This window comes from Thunnus albacares, chromosome 19 (assembly GCF_914725855.1).
Source record: "Thunnus albacares chromosome 19, fThuAlb1.1, whole genome shotgun sequence".
Taxonomy (NCBI): Eukaryota; Metazoa; Chordata; class Actinopteri; order Scombriformes; family Scombridae; genus Thunnus; species Thunnus albacares.
Genome location: NC_058124.1, coordinates 24,619,317 through 24,639,114, shown reverse-complemented (window position 1 = coordinate 24,639,114; position 19,798 = coordinate 24,619,317). Strand labels below are relative to the sequence as shown.

The following is a 19,798-nucleotide window of genomic DNA, read 5'->3' as shown; positions in this document are numbered from 1 at the left end:
TTCAGCTCGGTCTGGTGCTGATGCAGATTGGAGGTTTTGTGACTCAACATGTTCCCAGCGAATCTGGTAGGTTTTCATCAGGTGACTTTTCTGTCACAACGAAGGGTGGGATTATCCAGCAGACAGACTGAATTTGAGCAGCCTTCCTTGTTCTCATCATCCAAAGTGAAATCCGCCAATCAGAAAATTCTGCAGATAGGAGGTTTTGCACTTTGGCCGATCGATATCGTCTCGACTTTGTGAAGGACTGGAACATGTATCAGTGAGAGCGTTTACATGTGCATTAGTATCCTGGTTTTGAGCCTTATCCTGTTTTTGATTATATATGGGATATGGCGTTTATATGGAACACGAAAAACATGGTAATTCATATGCCTGTACACATGACTATAACGGTATCCAGGTTCCTGATCGTCTGCTTGCAGGTGGTGTCTTGATTTCTCCCCATCTCAGCCACTATGAAACCTGGATAAGGTGTTAACATGCCACAGTGTCATGGTTTCTATCGGAGTACTCCAGGTAGAATATCCAGGTTTCTCAAAACCTGAATAGGGATAAGGTCTTACCCAGGTTTCTTAAACTGGGATAAGCTGTGCAAAAGATAACCAAGATACTCCAAAAACCCAATGTATAACAATTTTTTGGACTTGTAGGGTTTTTGTGCCCAAATTGACTAAGGTGTGATGCTTTTTTCCCCACGATGAGAACCTAATTTGAAAACCTAAAATTTTTTGTTGTATTATTATCATCATAATAGCTAAAATCTGGTGTTATATTAAAGCTGTATAATTACATTATTTTGGCCACTTGGAGGCATTGACATATGATCACTTTATAAAGTTGATACGACCAACTTGTGTTATCAAACAGGTGCAAATTTACACATCCAGAAGACACAGAGTAACATTCGCATTCATTTTGAGTTGCGTTTCTGTCATGCACTGTAAAAAATATGGATGTAGCCACTGTGACGTCCAATCCAAAATGGGCAAAGAGGTGGAGCTGAGATGGGCCGAATGAAGCCGGGTTGCTGAAACAAGCCACTCAAAGCGGCCACGTCCTTAATTATGCGTAACTTTATGGCTTAATAAAATTTAAACAGGTGAGTTATGAAAAAATTCCTCCATACAGTTGTCATGAAAGAGGAAATAAGCTATAGAGACCAAACCCGTTTTTTATACCAGGCTGTAAACATGTTTATTTCTGCTGTAAAGTTGGGTATTTTAACATGGGGGTCTATGGGGATTGACTCGCTTTTGGAGCCTCGAGTGGCCATTTGAGGAACTTCTGCATTGGCTTTATTTTTCAGCCCCAGAGGTTGCCGCTTGGTTTCTGTTCATCTGATGTACTGAAGTCCAATACTAACACACCTTTTAGTTCCGGTTTGGTCTCCACCAGCTCTGCTGCTGCTGCTGTAAATGACAACATGTGAGCTGTGAGATTGAATGAAAACAGCAAAGTTGTAAAACCAAAAAAATAAACTGAAAGACTCTAAAATGATCTGTACAACTGAGAAGGACTACAACCAACAGAGTTTCATGTTGCATGCGGTCATTTCACTTCTTGTTAATATAAAAACATTGATTAGAGCAGCTTTAAATACTTGATAAAATAAAGTTTCATGTATGTGAAGAAATATGTGAGATGAGACAAGAAAGAAAAGAAACAAAACAATGATCTTTATTCTTTATTTACTAGATCCACAGGACACATTTCTGCATAAATTTATGTTGCAGTAAAAACGACTCAATCAACTGAGCAAATACTAAAGTCAGAAAAAGTGCATAATCAGAATCAGATCATTCATTCAATTAATTCATTCTTAATGAGATGACATAACCATACATTATATCATATAATCATAACACAAAATTAACATCATGATATTCCTTTTTGCACAGGTAATATCATCTAATAATGTACATTCAACATCATTTAAAACTGAAAAGAGCTTTTCACCTGATTAAAAAAAATCAATAAAAACATGAATAGTGTAATTTAAGGCACAGATGCACTCTAGCACCACAACTGTGTAACATCTTTGATCACATAAAGACATGTAAGCACCACAATCCTTCCCCAAAGCTTCAGACTCATTTGCGTTGCTTTTTTGTTTTTTTTGTTGGAATATGAAGCTCAAATGTTTGTTTTGCAAAATTATAACTGGTAAACTAAATGACCACCAACTGCAGCCGCTCACCTTTTCACATACAAGCCATTAGAGATGATTCATTATCAGTGGAAAAGTAAAATGAATATTTGTATGCAAGAGGAAAGAAAATGCATGAAGAGGAGGTGCAAGTAGCCGAGACTAGCACCTTCAGTCCAGTCAGAAACATGTCATCATGACCTTTTTAGGCCGGTTGCTTGAATGGAAATGTAACGTGCCTGTAACTACTATATATTCAGTCTGACTGCACTTCGACACATGAGATTGTGAGGCTCTCCCATGTCCAGCCAGTTTGAGAGAAAAGGTGGGAGTCAAATATTTGTTTATATTCTTGTTTATAATTTTATGGCTTTTATGATTTTAGTAAATTGTGGACGTGGTTGTACAAAACTAGAATTTTGAAAAGTAAGGTGAACATCTCCCTCCATCTCCAGTAGTATTTATGTCCTTGTCTGTATGTTATTCCCTGTTATATACAAACTTAGTTAAATTATCTGATTACTTTGAGTCCTTTATTTTTATTCATTTTGTTTTCCCTTCACTTTTCTAAGCACACATGAAGAAAAAAACAGTTTTTTAAATTACAATTTTGTGTTATTTTACCATATTTCTAAACTTCACTATAACTTCAGTTACAAAAAAACTACAAAAAAATAGGTAAAAAATTAAAATCAGTATGAATAATTCTGTTAAAAAAAGAGATTTTCAGTAATATACTACCTGTTTTCATCTGTAAACTCATCTAAATATATTACTTTTAACCTCGTTTGTGCTTGTGTCCATGTTCTGGACAGACCTGACCATTAACAAAAATGTCTGAAATACTATATATTCATTTGGGTGAAAATTATATCTGAAGTTCTTCCTGTAAAGGATGAATTTCAATATCTGAGTAAACAGCGTTAGATGTGAACATGTGAATTCAAATTTTAGGTGGATTATGCTCAGAAAATATCGGAAAATAGTGAGACGGTTTTTTAAAAACCTGCCCAACTACTGACTGGTTCCTTGCGTTTTTCCAGAGTGGTGTTGATGTCTCAGTGTGGTACCCCGGTGCTGGCACTGGCGTTCATCTCCTTCTCACAGATGAAGGGCAAGAACATGCTGCAGGGGGCGTCGTACCAACTCTTTGTCGCCACTCGCTCCAGCACACGGGTTTTCACAATGTAGCCACAATCCTCATTGATGTGGTTGTTGGGCTCGCCGTCCTCCCAGAAACTACAGAAAGGAAAAAGAATGAGAGAGACATGAAGTGTATTAAGTATGTGATGTAAAGACTGGAGTTCATAACTTGCCATTTATGACATGATCATTTACAATATTACATTATCTCAATAAAATCTACGGATGATGTAGTATTAAAACATACTTTATTGACTAAATAACTAACTCACTACAAAATCTGCTTTGTTTTAAAATGTTTTCAACAAAGCAAGAGAAGAGAAAAGCAAAGACTAATAACAGCGATCAGGTTTTCAGTCTACAGAGAGTAGTTCTGTTTAAGGCAGACACCACTGAGCATGTGCAGGAACACAGTTCAGTTTGCAGAGCTTAGCTAGCTTGTTGTGCTACATATCATAACCTCTTGACTTTGTCCTGAAGTTCTTTGAGAAATTTACAATGTAGTATGAAGGCAAGCGGTCATTATACGTAGCACAACAAGCTAGCGAAGCTATCTACACTGAACAACTCTCCAAAGACTGAAAATGTGATCGCTGTTATTAGTCTTTCACCCAGTGCAGCAGTGTGGCTCACTGATGTGTTTTTGGACAACACAGACAGAGGTCTACAGCAAAGGGGAATAATATGTATCAGGTTTTGATGCACACACAATACTTGCTAGTAGATCAATTCATTGTTGGTTTGGCTCCAAACATGAGATTTGTTGACAATAAGAAACATAGAAAATCTCCAGCTAAATCCTTCAAAAGTGTGGCAGATCAACTATGGATCAAATCAGACTTCTTGGTACAGTTATGGCTCTTTTTATAAGGCACCGGCAAACAAGCTGTTTTGTCATTTAAGTATGAGAACTTGTTAAATGACATGTTGTTCTTACATTTATTTAAAAAAGAATCTGTACTTTGAATAGTCACTCACTGAACACATCCTATTCTCAACTTTTAACATTGAGCACTACGGACAATGAAGAGATCTTCATTTCAATTAAGCAATACTCAGTAGATAAAACCCCCCACAAATTTCAACACCTGTCCAGAAGGGCAGTCTGGTGATTCAGTGGATAAATAGACAAAAGTTAAATATTGCAGTAAACAACCAGGAACATCTGAGCAGAGCCAAGACTGAGGACAAAATAACTCAGCAGGAAAAGAGGAAGGGAAGGAATGTGAGGGCAAAAGAGGAATGAGAAGAAATTAGTCAGTGATAAATACTTTGAAAATGAGGAAGAGAAATCAGATGGTTATTAGAAATTCTGTTGAGTTGACACAAGACAGGAAAAAAACATTGAAGAAAAAAGGAATGCATCATTTTGCGGTCGAGGCAGATGTGAACAAAATTGCAGCAACTCACATACACAGAAGCCAAAATATTATTATAAACAACTAAAGCAGAATCGATCTCTTCACAGTTCTGTCTTTGGTTCTGACACATTTGTTTTTCATCAGAGGTGAGAGGTCAGCTGCAACAGTTGCATAACACTGCTCTGAGCTGCTGTTTGCAGCGAGGGCAGGCAGACGTGAGCCTGGCCTCCCTCCAGCTGTTATCTCACATCTGGAACTCGAACCTTTAACTCCTTAAAGGCTACCTTCACAGACGATTTTGGGTTGTCTGAGATGAAGGATGACAATCGCGAGAGAAACTGTGGTGGAAACGACTTGTCCACTAACAACCGTTTTGGAGCTTTGGTGACCAGAGATAGACTAGTGCAAAATTCTGACTTTTAAAACCAATTCTCACAACATGACTGCTGCAACCACCCGCCACTACAAACCAACCAGAATCAGAATACAACATGAAATGACAGAATACACTAGCCGGCATGACATTTCATAAGTGCAGTTTTTCTATAAAGTTTAGGGAGAAAAACATGCTCGTTCTCCTCAATACGTTCAGAGGTTTCAAAACATCAGAGCTGCAGATGGATGGCGTGAGCTGATTACGTTTCTCTGCTTTCATACACTTGTATAGGGGCCCAACAACAAACTTTTGCCTGTAGGAGGCTGATTCTGTCGTGACTCTGGAGGAATTAACCACATCTGCTGGATCAAGATTCATAAAAATTCCTGGATTTTCTGTTCCAGGAAGGGGGCTCCCTGAAACTGTTGCAGAAACCAGGATTATTGAAAGTCTGATACCATGGAAACTAATTCCCTCAAGTTAACCTGAGCCCAGGCAGTTTTTAGAGCCAGATTAGAGCCAAGTTATCACTGTTCATCCAGAGGGGAACATAAATATGTGAACCAAATTTCATCCCAATCCATCCAATATCGATCTATCTATCTATCTAGTAGATGTACAAAATTTTCACTGTATAAGTCATATCTTTGTGTGCTAGAGGAAAAGTCATGGTATCACCCCACCTGTTGTCCCCTTGGCATCTCGGCACACGGCATCCTTTAACGTCTGTATGAGACGCACCGGCCCTTCAACTTACTCCAATGTAAACCCATCTGTGTCATTATTGGACACCTTTTTCAACATGCAGTATCACAGCAGTTTGTAAAATTTTATCTGTATAACATATTCCAATTGGAGGTGTCTTTCGTACCCGCACCAACTGTTACAAATCGCTTTTAAAAAATAATTATGTTATGTATGGTGCGACAACGCTCTGGTTAAAGTCTGGTTAGGTTTAGGCACCAAAACCACTTGGTTAGGGTTAGGGAAGGATAAGGTTTGGTTTAAAATGATCACTTGAAACATGGCTAGGGTTAGGGTTAAGGTTAGGGTTAGGGTTAGCTAAGTCCAGCTAAGTCCACCTTTTTCCGAATAAGGACATTTGTCACCTTCTATAGACGTCATCAGTCTCATGGTGTCTATTTCAGATGTTGTGGGAGTTCTACAGAAGTCTACCAAACCAACCTGCACGTTAAAAAAAGGACAAAAAAAATGACGCAGAGGGGCGTGACAAAGGGACAGTATTTGACGAGTTGGCAGTGAGAAAAGGCTGTATCGCCACCATTAGGATTCATCCTCTGGGGATCATGAATATGAGACAAAAATTCAAGACAATCCATGTAATAATTGTTGAGATATTTCAGTCTGAACCAAAGTGATAGACAGACCAATATTGCCACATTGCTATGTGTGCCTAAAAATAAGGTCCACATTGGTTTCAAATCCGCATTAGTTTTAAAGACTTTAACTTTTTCAGAGAATCCAGGATCTTTTTTTTGGTATCAGTAACTTAAGCTCCTATTTCAGTCAATGCCAACCAAAAAGTACCTGCTACCAATAGATGATAACGAGTTTGCACTGAACATTTTTCATTTTCCTCATCCAATTCCTTTTCCCTCCTTCTCGCTGCATCTTCCCTCTGGCTGTCCGACTCTCCTCATTTAAGCCTCATTCACTGTAAACCCGGCCAGTAACTGTCACTGTGCGTTTTGCAAGTTGGACAGAACCTGTGCCAAAGCCTGTAGGTGTGCAAGAGGTCAATGTTCAACAGACCCAATAAAGTCCAAAAGTCAGTCAAACTGTGTGTGTTTGTTCAAGTATGTGTGTTTCACAGACAGTCTGGAGCCAAAAGAGTCTCAGCAGAAGTGAGATCTGTTTTTTGCATCAGAACTCTTGACTAAATTTATCCACCAACAGAGACATTTTCTCTAAGTCTTTTGTAACATTTTATGTTTTATGTCTTTTTGAATCCATTTACACCTGATCAAGTTCCTTTTATTAAATAATAAATAAGAAATTGTACACTTTTGTATTTTTTGTAGGTTTTAGTGATGTCCAGATATGGTTTTCATAGCACTAATCTCTTTATTAATATCTACACATTTTGGTTTCCCGTGTCTCCCTCTTCAGTAGCTCTCTGTATATAAAATATGTTGCCAACTTTTCCCTCCCTTTTTCATATTTATTGGACCCCAGTGCTGCCTGAGGAAGAGCACTGAGCTTGAAATAAGTTGCCTGTGTGCACTTTTTTGAAAATACATTACATATATGTGCATTAGAAGCGTTAAAAAAGTCACTCTGTGCTCTTTACTCTTTGACAGCTCTAACTTTGGGTCATGTCCAACTTGGAGCACCAAGAGTGGCGACGCAAAATGGAGTTACAACTAAAATGTGAGGTACATATTTCTCGGCATCTGATACAGCCAAATTGTATCATATATGATCGAGTTTCCCCTGACAGGAGCGTCAGATGGGTTAAATTACAACTGAAAAAGGAAAGCTTGAAAACAAAATAATTTGGTAACCTGGTAGGCCAGAGGGCAGATCAATTCCATTCAGGCTTGATTACTTTTCCTTGGTCTCCCGGCTGTTCAGATCGCAATATTACATTATATACTATAATATATTATTATACTGAAAATGACATTTTTCAAACTGCACAGCTTGAAAATGACTCGAATATTTGACAAAATGAAATTCAGACCACATAAATTCAGAAAGATGCTTTTCAATGTCAAATATTTCAGTGCAATTAAATTAATTGGTATTTAAATTTCAACATTAAATATTCAATAAGTGATATAATGCCAATTATTATTGCAATGATTTGCTTCCATACTCCCAGTATGTGCAGTACTTCTGATTTATTGAAGCACTGTACTGGTTTGGCTCCCCAGTATATTTCTAACTACATTCCAGTCAGAGCTCTTAGGTCATGAGGTGGTGGTTTTCTAACCTTTTCTACCAGATCCAGATGTGGTAAAGATGCTTTTAGCTACTTTAGTCCTATTATCTGGAACAAACTGCCTGCCTGTGCTACAAAATCAAATTGCCTTGCTGTCCAAATCCTGCAAAAAGTATCTCAGTCTTGAGAACACTTTATGTATGTGGTCTCAAATTCTTTGTCCGTTTTTAAAAATGGCCTGTTTTCAAAATGAAAAGACACAGACTGCAGAACAGTATGCAGTTTGGTTTTGAATGTGTTAGGAGGAAGATAAATCGTAAAAGAAGAGAACTAACCCTCCAACCAGCGGGGTGCCATCGACCCATTTCCACTCATCCTCTGTGTGCTCGTCAGTGATCCCAAACCAGAAGGAGTTCCAGTGGCCTCTGGGAAGTAGATCCCACAGAAATGTCTGAGGAAATATTTAAGTAGAAAAAAAGAACACATTTATCATTGTTTTTACAGTCATGTGCCATTGTGGTTAGAGAATATAACCCTGTTTGCCAGATGTTGATTTGGATGATTCAGATTCAATTTTAAAATTATTAATTTCTACAACATCTCTCTCAAATGACTACTGAGGTACAGTTAAAGTTAGGGAAAGATGGGGACTGTAGTGTACCTGCTCCTCAGCCGTGTGGATGATGGCCAGGTGAGCTCCTTCCCTCTCGCAGTAAGACTTGCTCTCCTTCCAATCCTCAGATGATTTGGAGATTAAGTAACAGCTGTTGTTAAAGAGATGCCAGTCCGTCGGGCAGACAATAGGCGCCGTCGTCTCCACCTCAGGAACTGAACACACACAGAAAGAGAGAGACCAACTGGTGAAATAAATTTACAAAAGGAAAAATCCACCAATGATCCAATGTCTTAATGTCACAGCTCTAACTCAAATGCACACTTTACTCTCATAGAGTAGCACTGCAGTAGGTGCTAAAAGTTGACACGTATGTGACTAAAGCACACACCCATGTACAAATAAGCCGTTTTATATGTCGTCTACCTTTAGTGGCAGCCAGTTTGGCCTGCAGCTCTTCCACCTCTTTCTGCAGGTGGGTCTTCTCCTGCTGCAGTTTGCTGATGGAGGCGGTCAGAGCCGACATATCTGCCTCCTGCGTCTGCTTCTGGAACGTTGGGGTCCCTTCACCTCCACCCTGAGGTTTGTTCTTATCTGTGCACATGAGGAACAGTACACTTGTAAGTCACTAGATACAGTACACTTCATCATTTATTATTATTTACATATTTCTTGGCCAGGCACAGTAACTTCCTGGAGTCCTCTTTGGTTGCCTGGCAACTGCTTAGAACCCAGAAACCCACATGTAAATTTGTACACTTCAGTTTTTGTAAGGATTAAAAAATTAAGTATAAGTTAATCAGTGAGCGTTAGAGCTGCTGGTATGTGGTATGTTTTATAACTGCTGGACAGAGCCACGCTAGCAGTTTCCCCCTGTTTCCAGTCTTTGTGCTAAACTAAGCTAAATGGTTGCTGGCTGTAGCTTCAAATTAACCATACAGACATGAGAAAGATATCAAGCTACTCCTCTAACTCTCTGCAAGTAAGTAAATAAGTGCATTTCCCAAAATGTTGAACTATTTCTTTAACTGAAATATTACCCCCTAAAAAGTCCTGGTGGATAACATCTTTGAAAAAAGACAAAACAAGCAAAGTAGTAAAAATCAGGCTTATGGTAAAACAGTATTTTGAGCTAAATGCTAATGTCACAATGACAACGCTAACAACGCTGGTGTTTAGCAGATAATGTTCATCATTTTATTTTAGCATGCTAGCATGCTAACATTTCGTAATAACCATTTAAGTTTAGAATTTGAATATTTACATTTAAGCCCTTCTATTTTCCATTTCAGAATTTTAAATTTTACTTCCCATTTTCACATCTCTGTTTCGCACTATCAACTTGTCATTTCAATATCCAATTTTCTTTTCTCTTTTCTATTTATTATATAATTATGACCAGATTATCCTGAGTGCTAAATGTAATTTGAAAATCCAGATTATCAACAGTGAACAAACTACTGTGTTGACAGTGTTCATGGTAAAATGTTAACAGTAGAATACAGGCTAGCTACATACTCAATGAGTTTTAAATTTAAAGTTTAAAGTTGTTTTAGTTACTCCTAAAGAAAGTAAATGACACAATTTTGCATAGTGTGATTACTTTAACATACAACTAAATATGTAGAAACTGTATGTAGAAAGTCATTACTGAGAGGTATAAAACAGAACAAAAAGACTGAATAAGAAGTACACCACTAATTCTGTTTCCCCCAGGAATAAGAAATTTGATGTTACTATTTAGAAAAATATTTTTACCAAAGACTAAAAAACATTTTTTTTAAAGTCAAGTTTTTCTCAACAATTCGCACAAACGAACAATATTGTGAAACTTGCATTTTTAACATCAGCTCGCAATGTTCTTATCTTTAATCGCAACCTTTTACAGCACATGACTGCCACCAACTGTCAACATTTATCACTGCCGTCTGTAGTCAGCAAGTGAATCACATCGTGTCCATGGTTTGTGCCATGGTTTTGTGATACAAAAATTGTCAGAAAAAACTCTGCCGGTTTCCTTTAATGTAGTTGTAAGTTTAAATGTCACTGAGAAAAGAATGAAAGAACTGAATATGTGACAGTTGTGTACTCACAGTGTACAGTGACGGCTATGATGGAGATCAGCAGGACGGCACACAGCGTAGCCAGGCAGATGGTGGTGAAGCGGTAGGGCCCCGGGGTGCTCGGCCTGGGGGTCAGTCTGACGGGAGAGACTGGGTGGGCTGGAGTAGGTGAGAGGGGAGGAATCTTTATTAAGATTATAAACAGTTAACAGAGTTTTCTTCTCTATGTCAATTTTTGGTTAGTGCAGACAAATGAAATGTATGACAATTTGAGGAACTTCATCACAATGATGCAAAAATTGTCTAATAATGCAACAGTGCAATAAAGCAGTATTGCTAATTCAGCTGAAAAGGGAGATTAATATCCACTGATGTCATGTACTGTTGCATTAAAGGAACTGAAACTGCTGATGATATATTTTTGAAGGTCAGAGCCCTTTAATCTCTGCTCTGTTCAGACTTGTGACAGTCAAACATGTCAGAGCAGTTTCTGGGACATGGGAACTCTCAAATCCAAATCTCAAATCAAATAAAGCGTACTGCACTGCAGTGAGTAAAACCGCTTTGATTTGTTTGGATGTGAAACAGCGAATACCAGGTGGGAAGATTTATTCCCACACAGATTCAGGGATTTCTTCTTCTTCTTCTTCTTCTTATTATTTACATTTTGTCTTTCATGTATTTATTACCTCTGCTCATTTTCAGAGATACGTGAATGCATTTTGTTTGGATCCATGTTTTTAAATTCCTGCCAACTGTCTGATTTTAATATAATCATACAATAAATCTGAAATTACAAGATTCAACATCCTAAGGAGGAGAGTTTGTGTGGAGTCACGATAACTGTGGTGCTGGAGAGACAAAAGACAAAAGTCCTAATAAACATCCATACTATAAAGATCCATAACAACAGAAAGCCTTTCATTGTTTTCTGTTCTGGGTGTTCTTGCAGAATTTAGACATTAGTAGCATTACAAGAAGTCACTTGTGTTACTATTGTCAGCTATATTGAATACTACAAAATTTCTGTATTCTTTTTACTGTAAACTGAGAACAGGACTAAAGAGTTGACCATGCTGGCAGCTCTGAGAGGCTTTACTTACTAAAAAGGCACAGCTAGCTTCGAGCAACGACACAACGACATTTACATTTGATTTCACATTTACGGACACAAGGAAAGTCAAGAGTTTATCATCACTTCTCTGCCTATCAACGTTTTAAGAGGCTTAAATCTTATAGGGTACATGTCACTGGTTTATGCAATTCATGTTTCTACTGTACTATAATGTTTTACCACAGCTTTAAATCATTCAGTTTGAAAGTTCCTCTCTGTGTTTATGTTGAAAATAAGCACAATCTATCAAGGTATAATGCCAAACTTCTGCAGGTTCCAGCTTCTCAAATGTGAGGAGCTGCTGCTTTTTTCTCTTTCATTTCATTGTTAAAAGAATATCTTTGAGTTTTGGATTTCCCAGACAAAACTATGTCAGAAACAGTAATGGGCTTTTTTTCAGACATTTTGTAGACGAAACCTCATATTTTAAGCCTATTTTGTTTTATTCTTGCTTTATTGTTCTTGCTTTATCAACCCAAATGTGTTTCTAAGCTGTAGCTAGGTTGCTGCAAATATACTGTAGTTTGTTGCCAAGCTGTACTAAAACCTGGGACATAAATGGTGATGTGTTACATGTTGTTTTCAAGTACATCATTGTGATTAACCCAGAGGAACAGATGCCAGCTGTGGAGAGTAATACAAAGAAGACAGGACAACTCACAGTGAATCCTCAACACCACTCTTCTGAGGATCTTGATGTCACTTCATAAAGGGAAGTTAGGTGTCCTCGTTCAAGGTGTTTATTTCTCCCATTTAATTGTCTCAGTTCTCTTTTTCTCACTCACAGTATTTCTTTCTCACTTAGTCACAATTATGACACAGGACATTTGACGTCATTACAAATTGTGTATCCTGCAAACTGTTTATTTGTGCTTTTATATTTTTTTAACAGTAGTTTGAAAAGCAGTTGCTGTTCAGACTTACGACTAAGTTTTTCCTGACAGCTCAGGATGTTATAATTAACAGATTTACATTGACCACCTTTGGAAGGGCATGAACCCTTTTTTAAACACCCATACTTGAATATACTTGGCATATCTGAAAGCTTCACTTCCATGAAGCTGTCACTTGTCTTGTCCTATTATGTGCCAGCTGTTAAAGGTCATGTGTTTTTAAATGTAAAACTGAGCTGACCTCATTAAGATTGAAAACATATTGTTATTTACAGTATATGTCTGCAATTTACAGTTGTTTTTATTAATATGAATAAGAAGAAAACTTTTCAGTTGTTTACTGTAACATTTACAGTGAGAAACTGTTCATGTAGATTACAATAGCAACACTTAAAAAATATAGAATATTACTGCAGGTCTAGCTACAGTATCAAACTGTGAACCTCACATTCTACAGCAGGATACTGTCATAATTTTTACAGCACTTAATTGTTACAGTAAATTACGGTAGTGGCACTGTAAAAAACAGTAACGCCAGTAATGTCAGTATTGACATTTTGACACTAAATTATTCATCAGAAAGGATAAATAATTATTGGTTGCATCCTTGATGTTCATTCTGTAATATTCTACAGGGTGATATTAACACAACCAGAGTGAGCTCTAAATTCAAACAGTGTGTAAACAGGAGTGATGTGAGCACACAGATTTCTAAAACGGAGCTTTTAGAGCTTTTGACTGTGTTTATATTTGTGAAGCGAATCCATATGTTTCAAATTGTGTCTTTACTGCGTAACACAGCGAGCATGAACTACAGAAGGCTATTAAAAGTTCATATGACAAACAATCAAACAAAAACAAAAAAAAGACTCAAATACAACACTGAGACTGGGATACAACAAGCAAGTGGTTTTAAATCATCCTCGAAGACGCTGCAGCGTCATTTAAAAAGTGCTTACCTCCGAGTCCCACATCTGGGCTGCGGTGGTTGATGTTGTCATACGCGCCAGCCTCGTCGTCTATCAGTTTGGAGTACATCCCCTCACAGGCCACGGAGCCGCCGCCGGTGGTCGACATGTCAGAGATGGAAGAAGAGAGACGGGTCGAAGTTAAAAGTTTGGAAAGTTTCAGCGAAGAACGAAGGTGGCCTCCAAACTTCAAACCAATGCGCTCTGTCCCAGTTTCAACTGCTTTTATGCCGCCTCCAGCCCCCCATCCCCGCCCGCCCCATCGACACCCCCGCACTGGAGTCAAGTTTGGCAGAGTGCATTAATGAGTCACGGTCATGGGATTCAAAATAAATGCCTACATATGGAGAATTTATTGATTTATTTAGTTGCTATCTTTATTGTGTAATTATTACAATCCACGTCTTGTCATCGGTCTCTTCGTGATTTTTTGTCTCCTGCACAACATACAGTACCTCACAAATGGATGGATGCATGGACCTTGATCTTCCCAAAAAGCTTTAGGCTGTGTATAGTTTACCCTTACATACTGCATGAATGGCATCTTTTTTTTCTTTTTTACGTCTTGTTTTATTGAACATTGCAGCACAGGGAAATCATAAGAACAACTCTGATACTCACACTCATACATATAGCAGATGTAGAACTGTAACATAAGGCAGGGACAGTGTAAAAATGGATAAATAATTAAAATATTTTTTAAAAACGGCCAAACTCTGCACTTTATGTAACACCCCCCCCCCCCCCCCCCCAAAAAAAAAAAACAAAATAAAAACAATATTTTTGATTATATTGACTTTATATATTCACATCCACCCTGTTTTCACCCATCCAACACAAAATATATAATATCAATTTCTAACAATTTTGTCTTTGACATACAGGTAAAAAACAAAACAAAACAAAACAAAATAAAGCAAAATAAAAAAAAAAAACATGAAGTAAAAAACAAACAAAGAAAACAAACACAATACATGAAGAGTGAAAATGTGTTGAATAAAAATGGTTATAAAGGAGATAAATATGCCAATTAGACATGTCAATAAATGTTGTTTCCCACATTTATTAACATGAGCCAATAACAAATACACATAATTACATACAAACAAAATACATTGATTTCCAGAAAGAAAACAACTTTTCATATAAAACTACATGAAAATAACACCATTTTTTCCAACACTTTCAAAGTGCATATTTACCTATGATATAAAATGATAATAATAAACTGTATATAACACCTTTCATAATAAACAAGCCTCTAGTTTGACACGCTCAATTTAGTGCTATTATTTTGAAAGGAAGGCCATATGTTTCCGGTCTTATGACGGTTATTGTGACAGAATTTACGGTAAGACCCATGCAGAACCCGCATCCGGTCATCTTTCCGGGAATATGTGTGACTGTGGAGAAGGAGAAAAGAATGAACCCTTTTAATAAAAAGGGTGATTCACTTTTGTCACGAATTTAAACTTTATTTTTCAATCTGTACGAACCTTCGGTTTAGTGAACACAGTGGAAACCGCTTATATGGATCAAAATGCCCAGGACAGAATCATTCCTATACAAATAGCCTACTGTTTAAAAAATTTGCTTATAGTAATCAATAGTCTGCTTACAGTGTTCATTTTGGGTCTTTTCACACTTGAAAACACATGGAAAAACATTTTAAACTATGGTAATTCTATTTTTTCATTTTTTTTTTTTTTTTACCTTACTCCCATGATACAGGTATGATATGTACTTACCCGTATCGGCACCATTATCAGGCACTGCTGCGCAGCTCTGCAGGGTTATGTGGAGGTGCTGGGTGTGAGTTGCTCGCTTGACCACTACTCCCCCCTCTCTCTTTCTCTTCTCTCTCTTTTTTTTTTAAATGAGTCAGGAAGCAGTCAGCAAAGCCTGACGTTACTCTTAATGTCATCAAATGACGTAAAATGTCCCCTCTTCCTAGTAATGTTTTTGTCTTTCCTCATGTCAGGGTTATACAGAGTTACAGGTTGCATTTCTCCAAAAGTTTGTTCTGGTTCAGCTTTCTCTCTGTGGCCCCCACCCCTGCAGCTTCAAGGCACAGCCCGTCTGCTTCCAGCAGGACCTGAGGCTGGTGCGGCTTGCACATTGACGGGAAGAAGAAAGCTTCCCCATTGAAAAACGCAGTCTCCTTGAAGCTTATGACAAACTGCCAAAAACGAGTCAACCAGATGCAGCAGTTAAACAGCAAGCCTTTGAAACAGCTGTACTGTATTTTGAAATAGTCAATACAATTCAGTAAATGGCAAAGCTGTCCGTTTCATTACTTTATATTCATGTAGTAAATATACTAATGTCAATTAGATGGTAGAAATAAAGAAAATGGTTATAATAATCATCCGCTTATATTGATCAATTTGACCCAACAGATGTGATCACTATAAGTGGTTTTCACTGTATTTGAATATTGGATTTATACAGATAAAGATTCAACATCCTATTGGATTTATAACAGAACAAATAAAGATGCTGGCCATGTGTCATTCACTACCACTGCTAACAACACAGTCTGTCCATGACTTGTGGCTACAGCACATGTTTGTTTACTTTGTCTCCTCAATTAAACACAGACACAGAAACACGCCTCCAGCTGTTGTCAATCAACAGCCTGGTCGCCAGAACAAAACGTTGGCACTGTACGTTTCTGCAAACCACACAAACATTGAATATCTAGGTTTCAACACGTGAAATACGTAGCATGTTAACATTTCTACAAAACGTGTCATATGAAAATGTCAACAAAATGCATTATGTCAACATTTCCAAAATATGTATCATCTCAACATTTCTAAAGTGACATAGTTCACATGTGATCCATATGAGTTGATCTTTCCTGTATAGGAGAAGGAGGGGCAGGTGGATGGTAAGTAAGTTTTTTGGCAGCAAGTTGGAAATCAACAGAGAACACGCTTCGAGACCACCTCGAAACTGAAGCCAATGTCCACTTCCTGTTTCAACCGACAAAAATGGACATTTGCAGCCATTTTTCTGGCGAGAAAACCGGCTTTTTTTAGTGAGACATTGGCTGTTTTTATTTTATTTTTTATTTTTATTTTAACCCAAACCATGATCTTTCCCTAACCTTAACCAAATGGTCTTTGTGCTTAAACCTAACCAGACCTTAACCACAGCGTTGTCGCACCATAAAACATCATTATTCAATGGGTAGAAATGTTAATATGCTACGTTTGTAGAAATGTTGATATGATACGTAATTCACGTGTTGATACGTATATATTCAATGTTTCTGTGGTTTGCAGAAACGTTCAATGCCAATGTTTTCTTCTGGCGACTGGGTTGCAATCAAACACAGACACCGACACGCCCCTCCAGCTGCTGTCAATCAAACACAGACACCGACACTTTAAATGCTTCAGAAGTATCTCTTTGTAACCAACATGTAAAGGTTGTTATATTGTGACCATTTAGGGACAGGAGATCAAGTGTAAAAGGTTTTAGTTTCTGATGTTGTTCCCTACAGTCTGAGTGAGACTGAATGAGGCATGCCTCATCTTGTTATTAAACACAAACAGCTGCACCAGTTCTCACGAGGGTGTGTTCGTCCCTGTTATTATTTTCATTGTTCACCAACTGCTACAATTCTGAGCCTGGGAAAATATTTCATTAAATTCACTGATGCTACAACATTAGTCAGGACAACAACGATCAGCACTGCCTCTAGAGAGACGTCAACTGTCAAAAATAGTGAAGCCTCTAATTGTGGAAGTGATAGTACCATGTGTAACCGATTAATGTAAACATAGTTATGAATTTCAACAAATCATTCCTGTTTATTGTTTTTGTTCAGTTGAGTCTGCTTCTCCTACCTGTGTGCCATGGGGGGTTTGTGTGTATATGTGTGTATGCTCAGTATAGTTACGTAGGTGTGTGCATGTACGCACACAGGTCAAAGTTCTATCCAACTGTCAGAGAGGTAAGCTGAAACTCCCTGATAAACTTAATTTTTTTTTACATTAGATGTGATGCTAACGTTATCTCATGATTATATCTTGTTCTATGTCATATTAGCTCTATTCTGTGTAAATCCTGTCAATATTTGAGATCGCTAATCACAGTTTTTTGATTTAAGTTGACTTGGAGGAATTGGGTGACCGTTAGAGTGCTGAGTTTGTTGCCAAGATAGCTTAAAGCTATAATGTGTAATTATTCCACATTAAAATATCTAAAAACAACTAGACCTATGTTATATATTTTGTTGAGTTGTGTACTTACATTATCCCAAATGTTTCCAACAATTTTCAAACCCAGAGAAACCTGTAATTTTAATAAAAATAATGGACTGTTTCATTTGGTCGCCTGTCAGTGGCGTCATACCCCTCTACCAAAGAGTATAGTGCACAAGATGCATACGTCGGCGCTGTCTTTGTCCAATACAATGGCGTCTACCAAAGAGTAACTTACACACATACAAGATAATACATCGGCGTTGTGGTTGTTCCACAGAAACTGTTATAAATTGACTTTTATTCAGTTTTAAGCCACATTTAGAAACCGTCAGTGTTAGCTATACTGACGTTAACCTGCTAGCTAGAGGGCTGATGGCTAACGGCTGTTAGAGCACTAGCTAGCAGGCTAATGGCTAACATCAGTATAGCTAATGCTAACGGCAGATTAGCGACAGAAATGTTATATAACTTGCTAATACACGATATATGTACCTTGTATTTAGAGGGTATGGAGCTATTAAAACTCACCTGGAAGAAAACATGAATGCTTTCAGTCCTATTTAGAACATGGGGTAGTCGTACACTTGTGGCCCCTTGTGGCCGAAATGAGTATTACAACAAAATCCTGACAAAAAAATATTTTTTCACCTGCTACTTTCACAGATGATGAAGAAAAAAACCCAAAACTTTGCCAAAACTTGGCCGAAATGAGTATTACAACAGAGAACAACAGAAAAAAAACAACATTTTTTCACATGCTATTTTCACACATGAAAAAAAAAAACTTAGAAAAATGATCCTGGCAAAACTTTTTTTTTTTTTAATGGAATTTAGAAAGATTATCCTGGCAAAACCTTTCTTTTCACTTGTCCTTAACTCATGAACTCATGAAGAGAGAAAAGAATTAAGATCAGACTTAGAAATTGGATCTCCAGAAAAAATTTTTTTTTGGCCTGCCTTTCAGGGCTTCCGTACAATATTGTACTGTCATGTTGCTATTCATAATCATGGTTATTAGGTTTTGTTTTTGATTTTATTGATTTATGCTGCTATGTCTACATATGTCTATGAAATTGAACTTCATCGTCTTTAATAGTTGTTATTAATTTTGTAACTGACTTTGCAAAAGCAGGAATAAAGTTCTATCCAACTGTCAGAGAGGAGAGCCAAGCAGACATGCACACACAACCAGCTGATATTTTGTTACTTTGTACATATTTCACCAGAGAGATTGCTACTAAAGACCTGAGACCCAGAGCTGCCTCCTGCCTCTTAATTCAAAACGCCAAGAACACAACGCAGATCAGCATAGAAGTAACACTGCCGGCTAGACATGCACTGACCCATTCAGACCGCCGTCACTCTTCAAATGTCCCTGTTTCCTCCCGCAGAGCTGTTGTCGAATGTGACCATCAGTGCCAAGGTATCTGAGATGATAGAGTAGAACAGCACTGTGGTTCTCACCTGCTCTGCCAAGGGCTAATTCTTCAGATTCTACTGGACCAACAATACCACACCCATCATGACAGATGACAAATGACTCACTGTCAAATAGGTGAAATTTTATATTTTTCGTGTACAAAAGGATTTGACTGAACCAAACTGTTAAAGTAATTATGACTATTTTTGTCTGATCTCATGCAGTCATTCTATTAATTTGTTTTCTGTTCATTTTCTGAAGGATTTTCTACGTCCAATATGCTGACTATTAGTGGTATTCAGACCTGTTTGGTCCCATTTACTGTACAGCCTCCAACCAGCTGGAGGTGAGGAAGAGCGCCCCCCTCAACCTCACTGTCATCTTTGAGTACTGCACTTGTAGTAGTGGTTATAAATAATAAAAAATGACCAAAAAGAGTAGATAACTTATATAATAGTAGATAACACCTTCAATGAACTGGTCTTTACACATTATTGTCAAACTGAAATGTGAACAGCTTGAAATGAAAAAAAAAAATACAATTTAAAAATGATTATCAAATTTACTTTTACATTT

At 37.6% G+C, this 19,798-nt stretch overlaps 1 protein-coding gene and 1 long non-coding RNA gene across 3 annotated transcripts; both read right to left on the bottom strand.

Annotated features, from left to right (window-relative positions):
* Nucleotides 1-1,657: 1,657 nt before the first annotated feature.
* Nucleotides 1,658-13,810, bottom strand: LOC122969387 (CD209 antigen-like protein E). The gene is made up of 6 exons (XM_044335030.1): nt 13,577-13,810; nt 10,641-10,769; nt 8,974-9,141; nt 8,596-8,762; nt 8,270-8,385; nt 1,658-3,388 (listed from the first exon to the last, which is right to left on the bottom strand). Exons 1-6 carry the CDS (start codon nt 13,692-13,694, stop codon nt 3,208-3,210), a joined length of 879 nt encoding a protein of 292 aa, XP_044190965.1. The 5' UTR covers nt 13,695-13,810; the 3' UTR covers nt 1,658-3,207.
* Nucleotides 13,811-14,343: 533 nt separating this feature from the next.
* Nucleotides 14,344-18,442, bottom strand: LOC122969403. 2 transcript variants are annotated; one of them, XR_006399017.1, is made up of 3 exons: nt 18,331-18,442; nt 15,334-15,764; nt 14,344-14,988 (listed from the first exon to the last, which is right to left on the bottom strand). It is a non-coding gene; the product is annotated as an uncharacterized LOC122969403 (long non-coding RNA). The 2 variants fall into 2 exon arrangements; XR_006399016.1 differs by having other exon boundaries at nt 15,334-15,446.
* Between the last annotated feature and the right edge of the window lie 1,356 nt (nt 18,443-19,798).

Excerpts from the sequence above, each read along its gene's own strand:
- LOC122969387 (XM_044335030.1), bottom strand. The coding sequence starts at position 13,694 with ATGTCGACCACCGGCGGCGGCTCCGTGGCCTGTGAGGGGATGTACTCC. Across the intron at positions 10,770-13,576 it reads CCCAGATGTGGGACTCGGAG|CCCACCCAGTCTCTCCCGTC; the intron begins GTAAGCACTTTT and ends CACCTACTCCAG. Across the intron at positions 8,763-8,973 it reads CAAACTGGCTGCCACTAAAG|TTCCTGAGGTGGAGACGACG; the intron begins GTAGACGACATA and ends GTGTGTGTTCAG.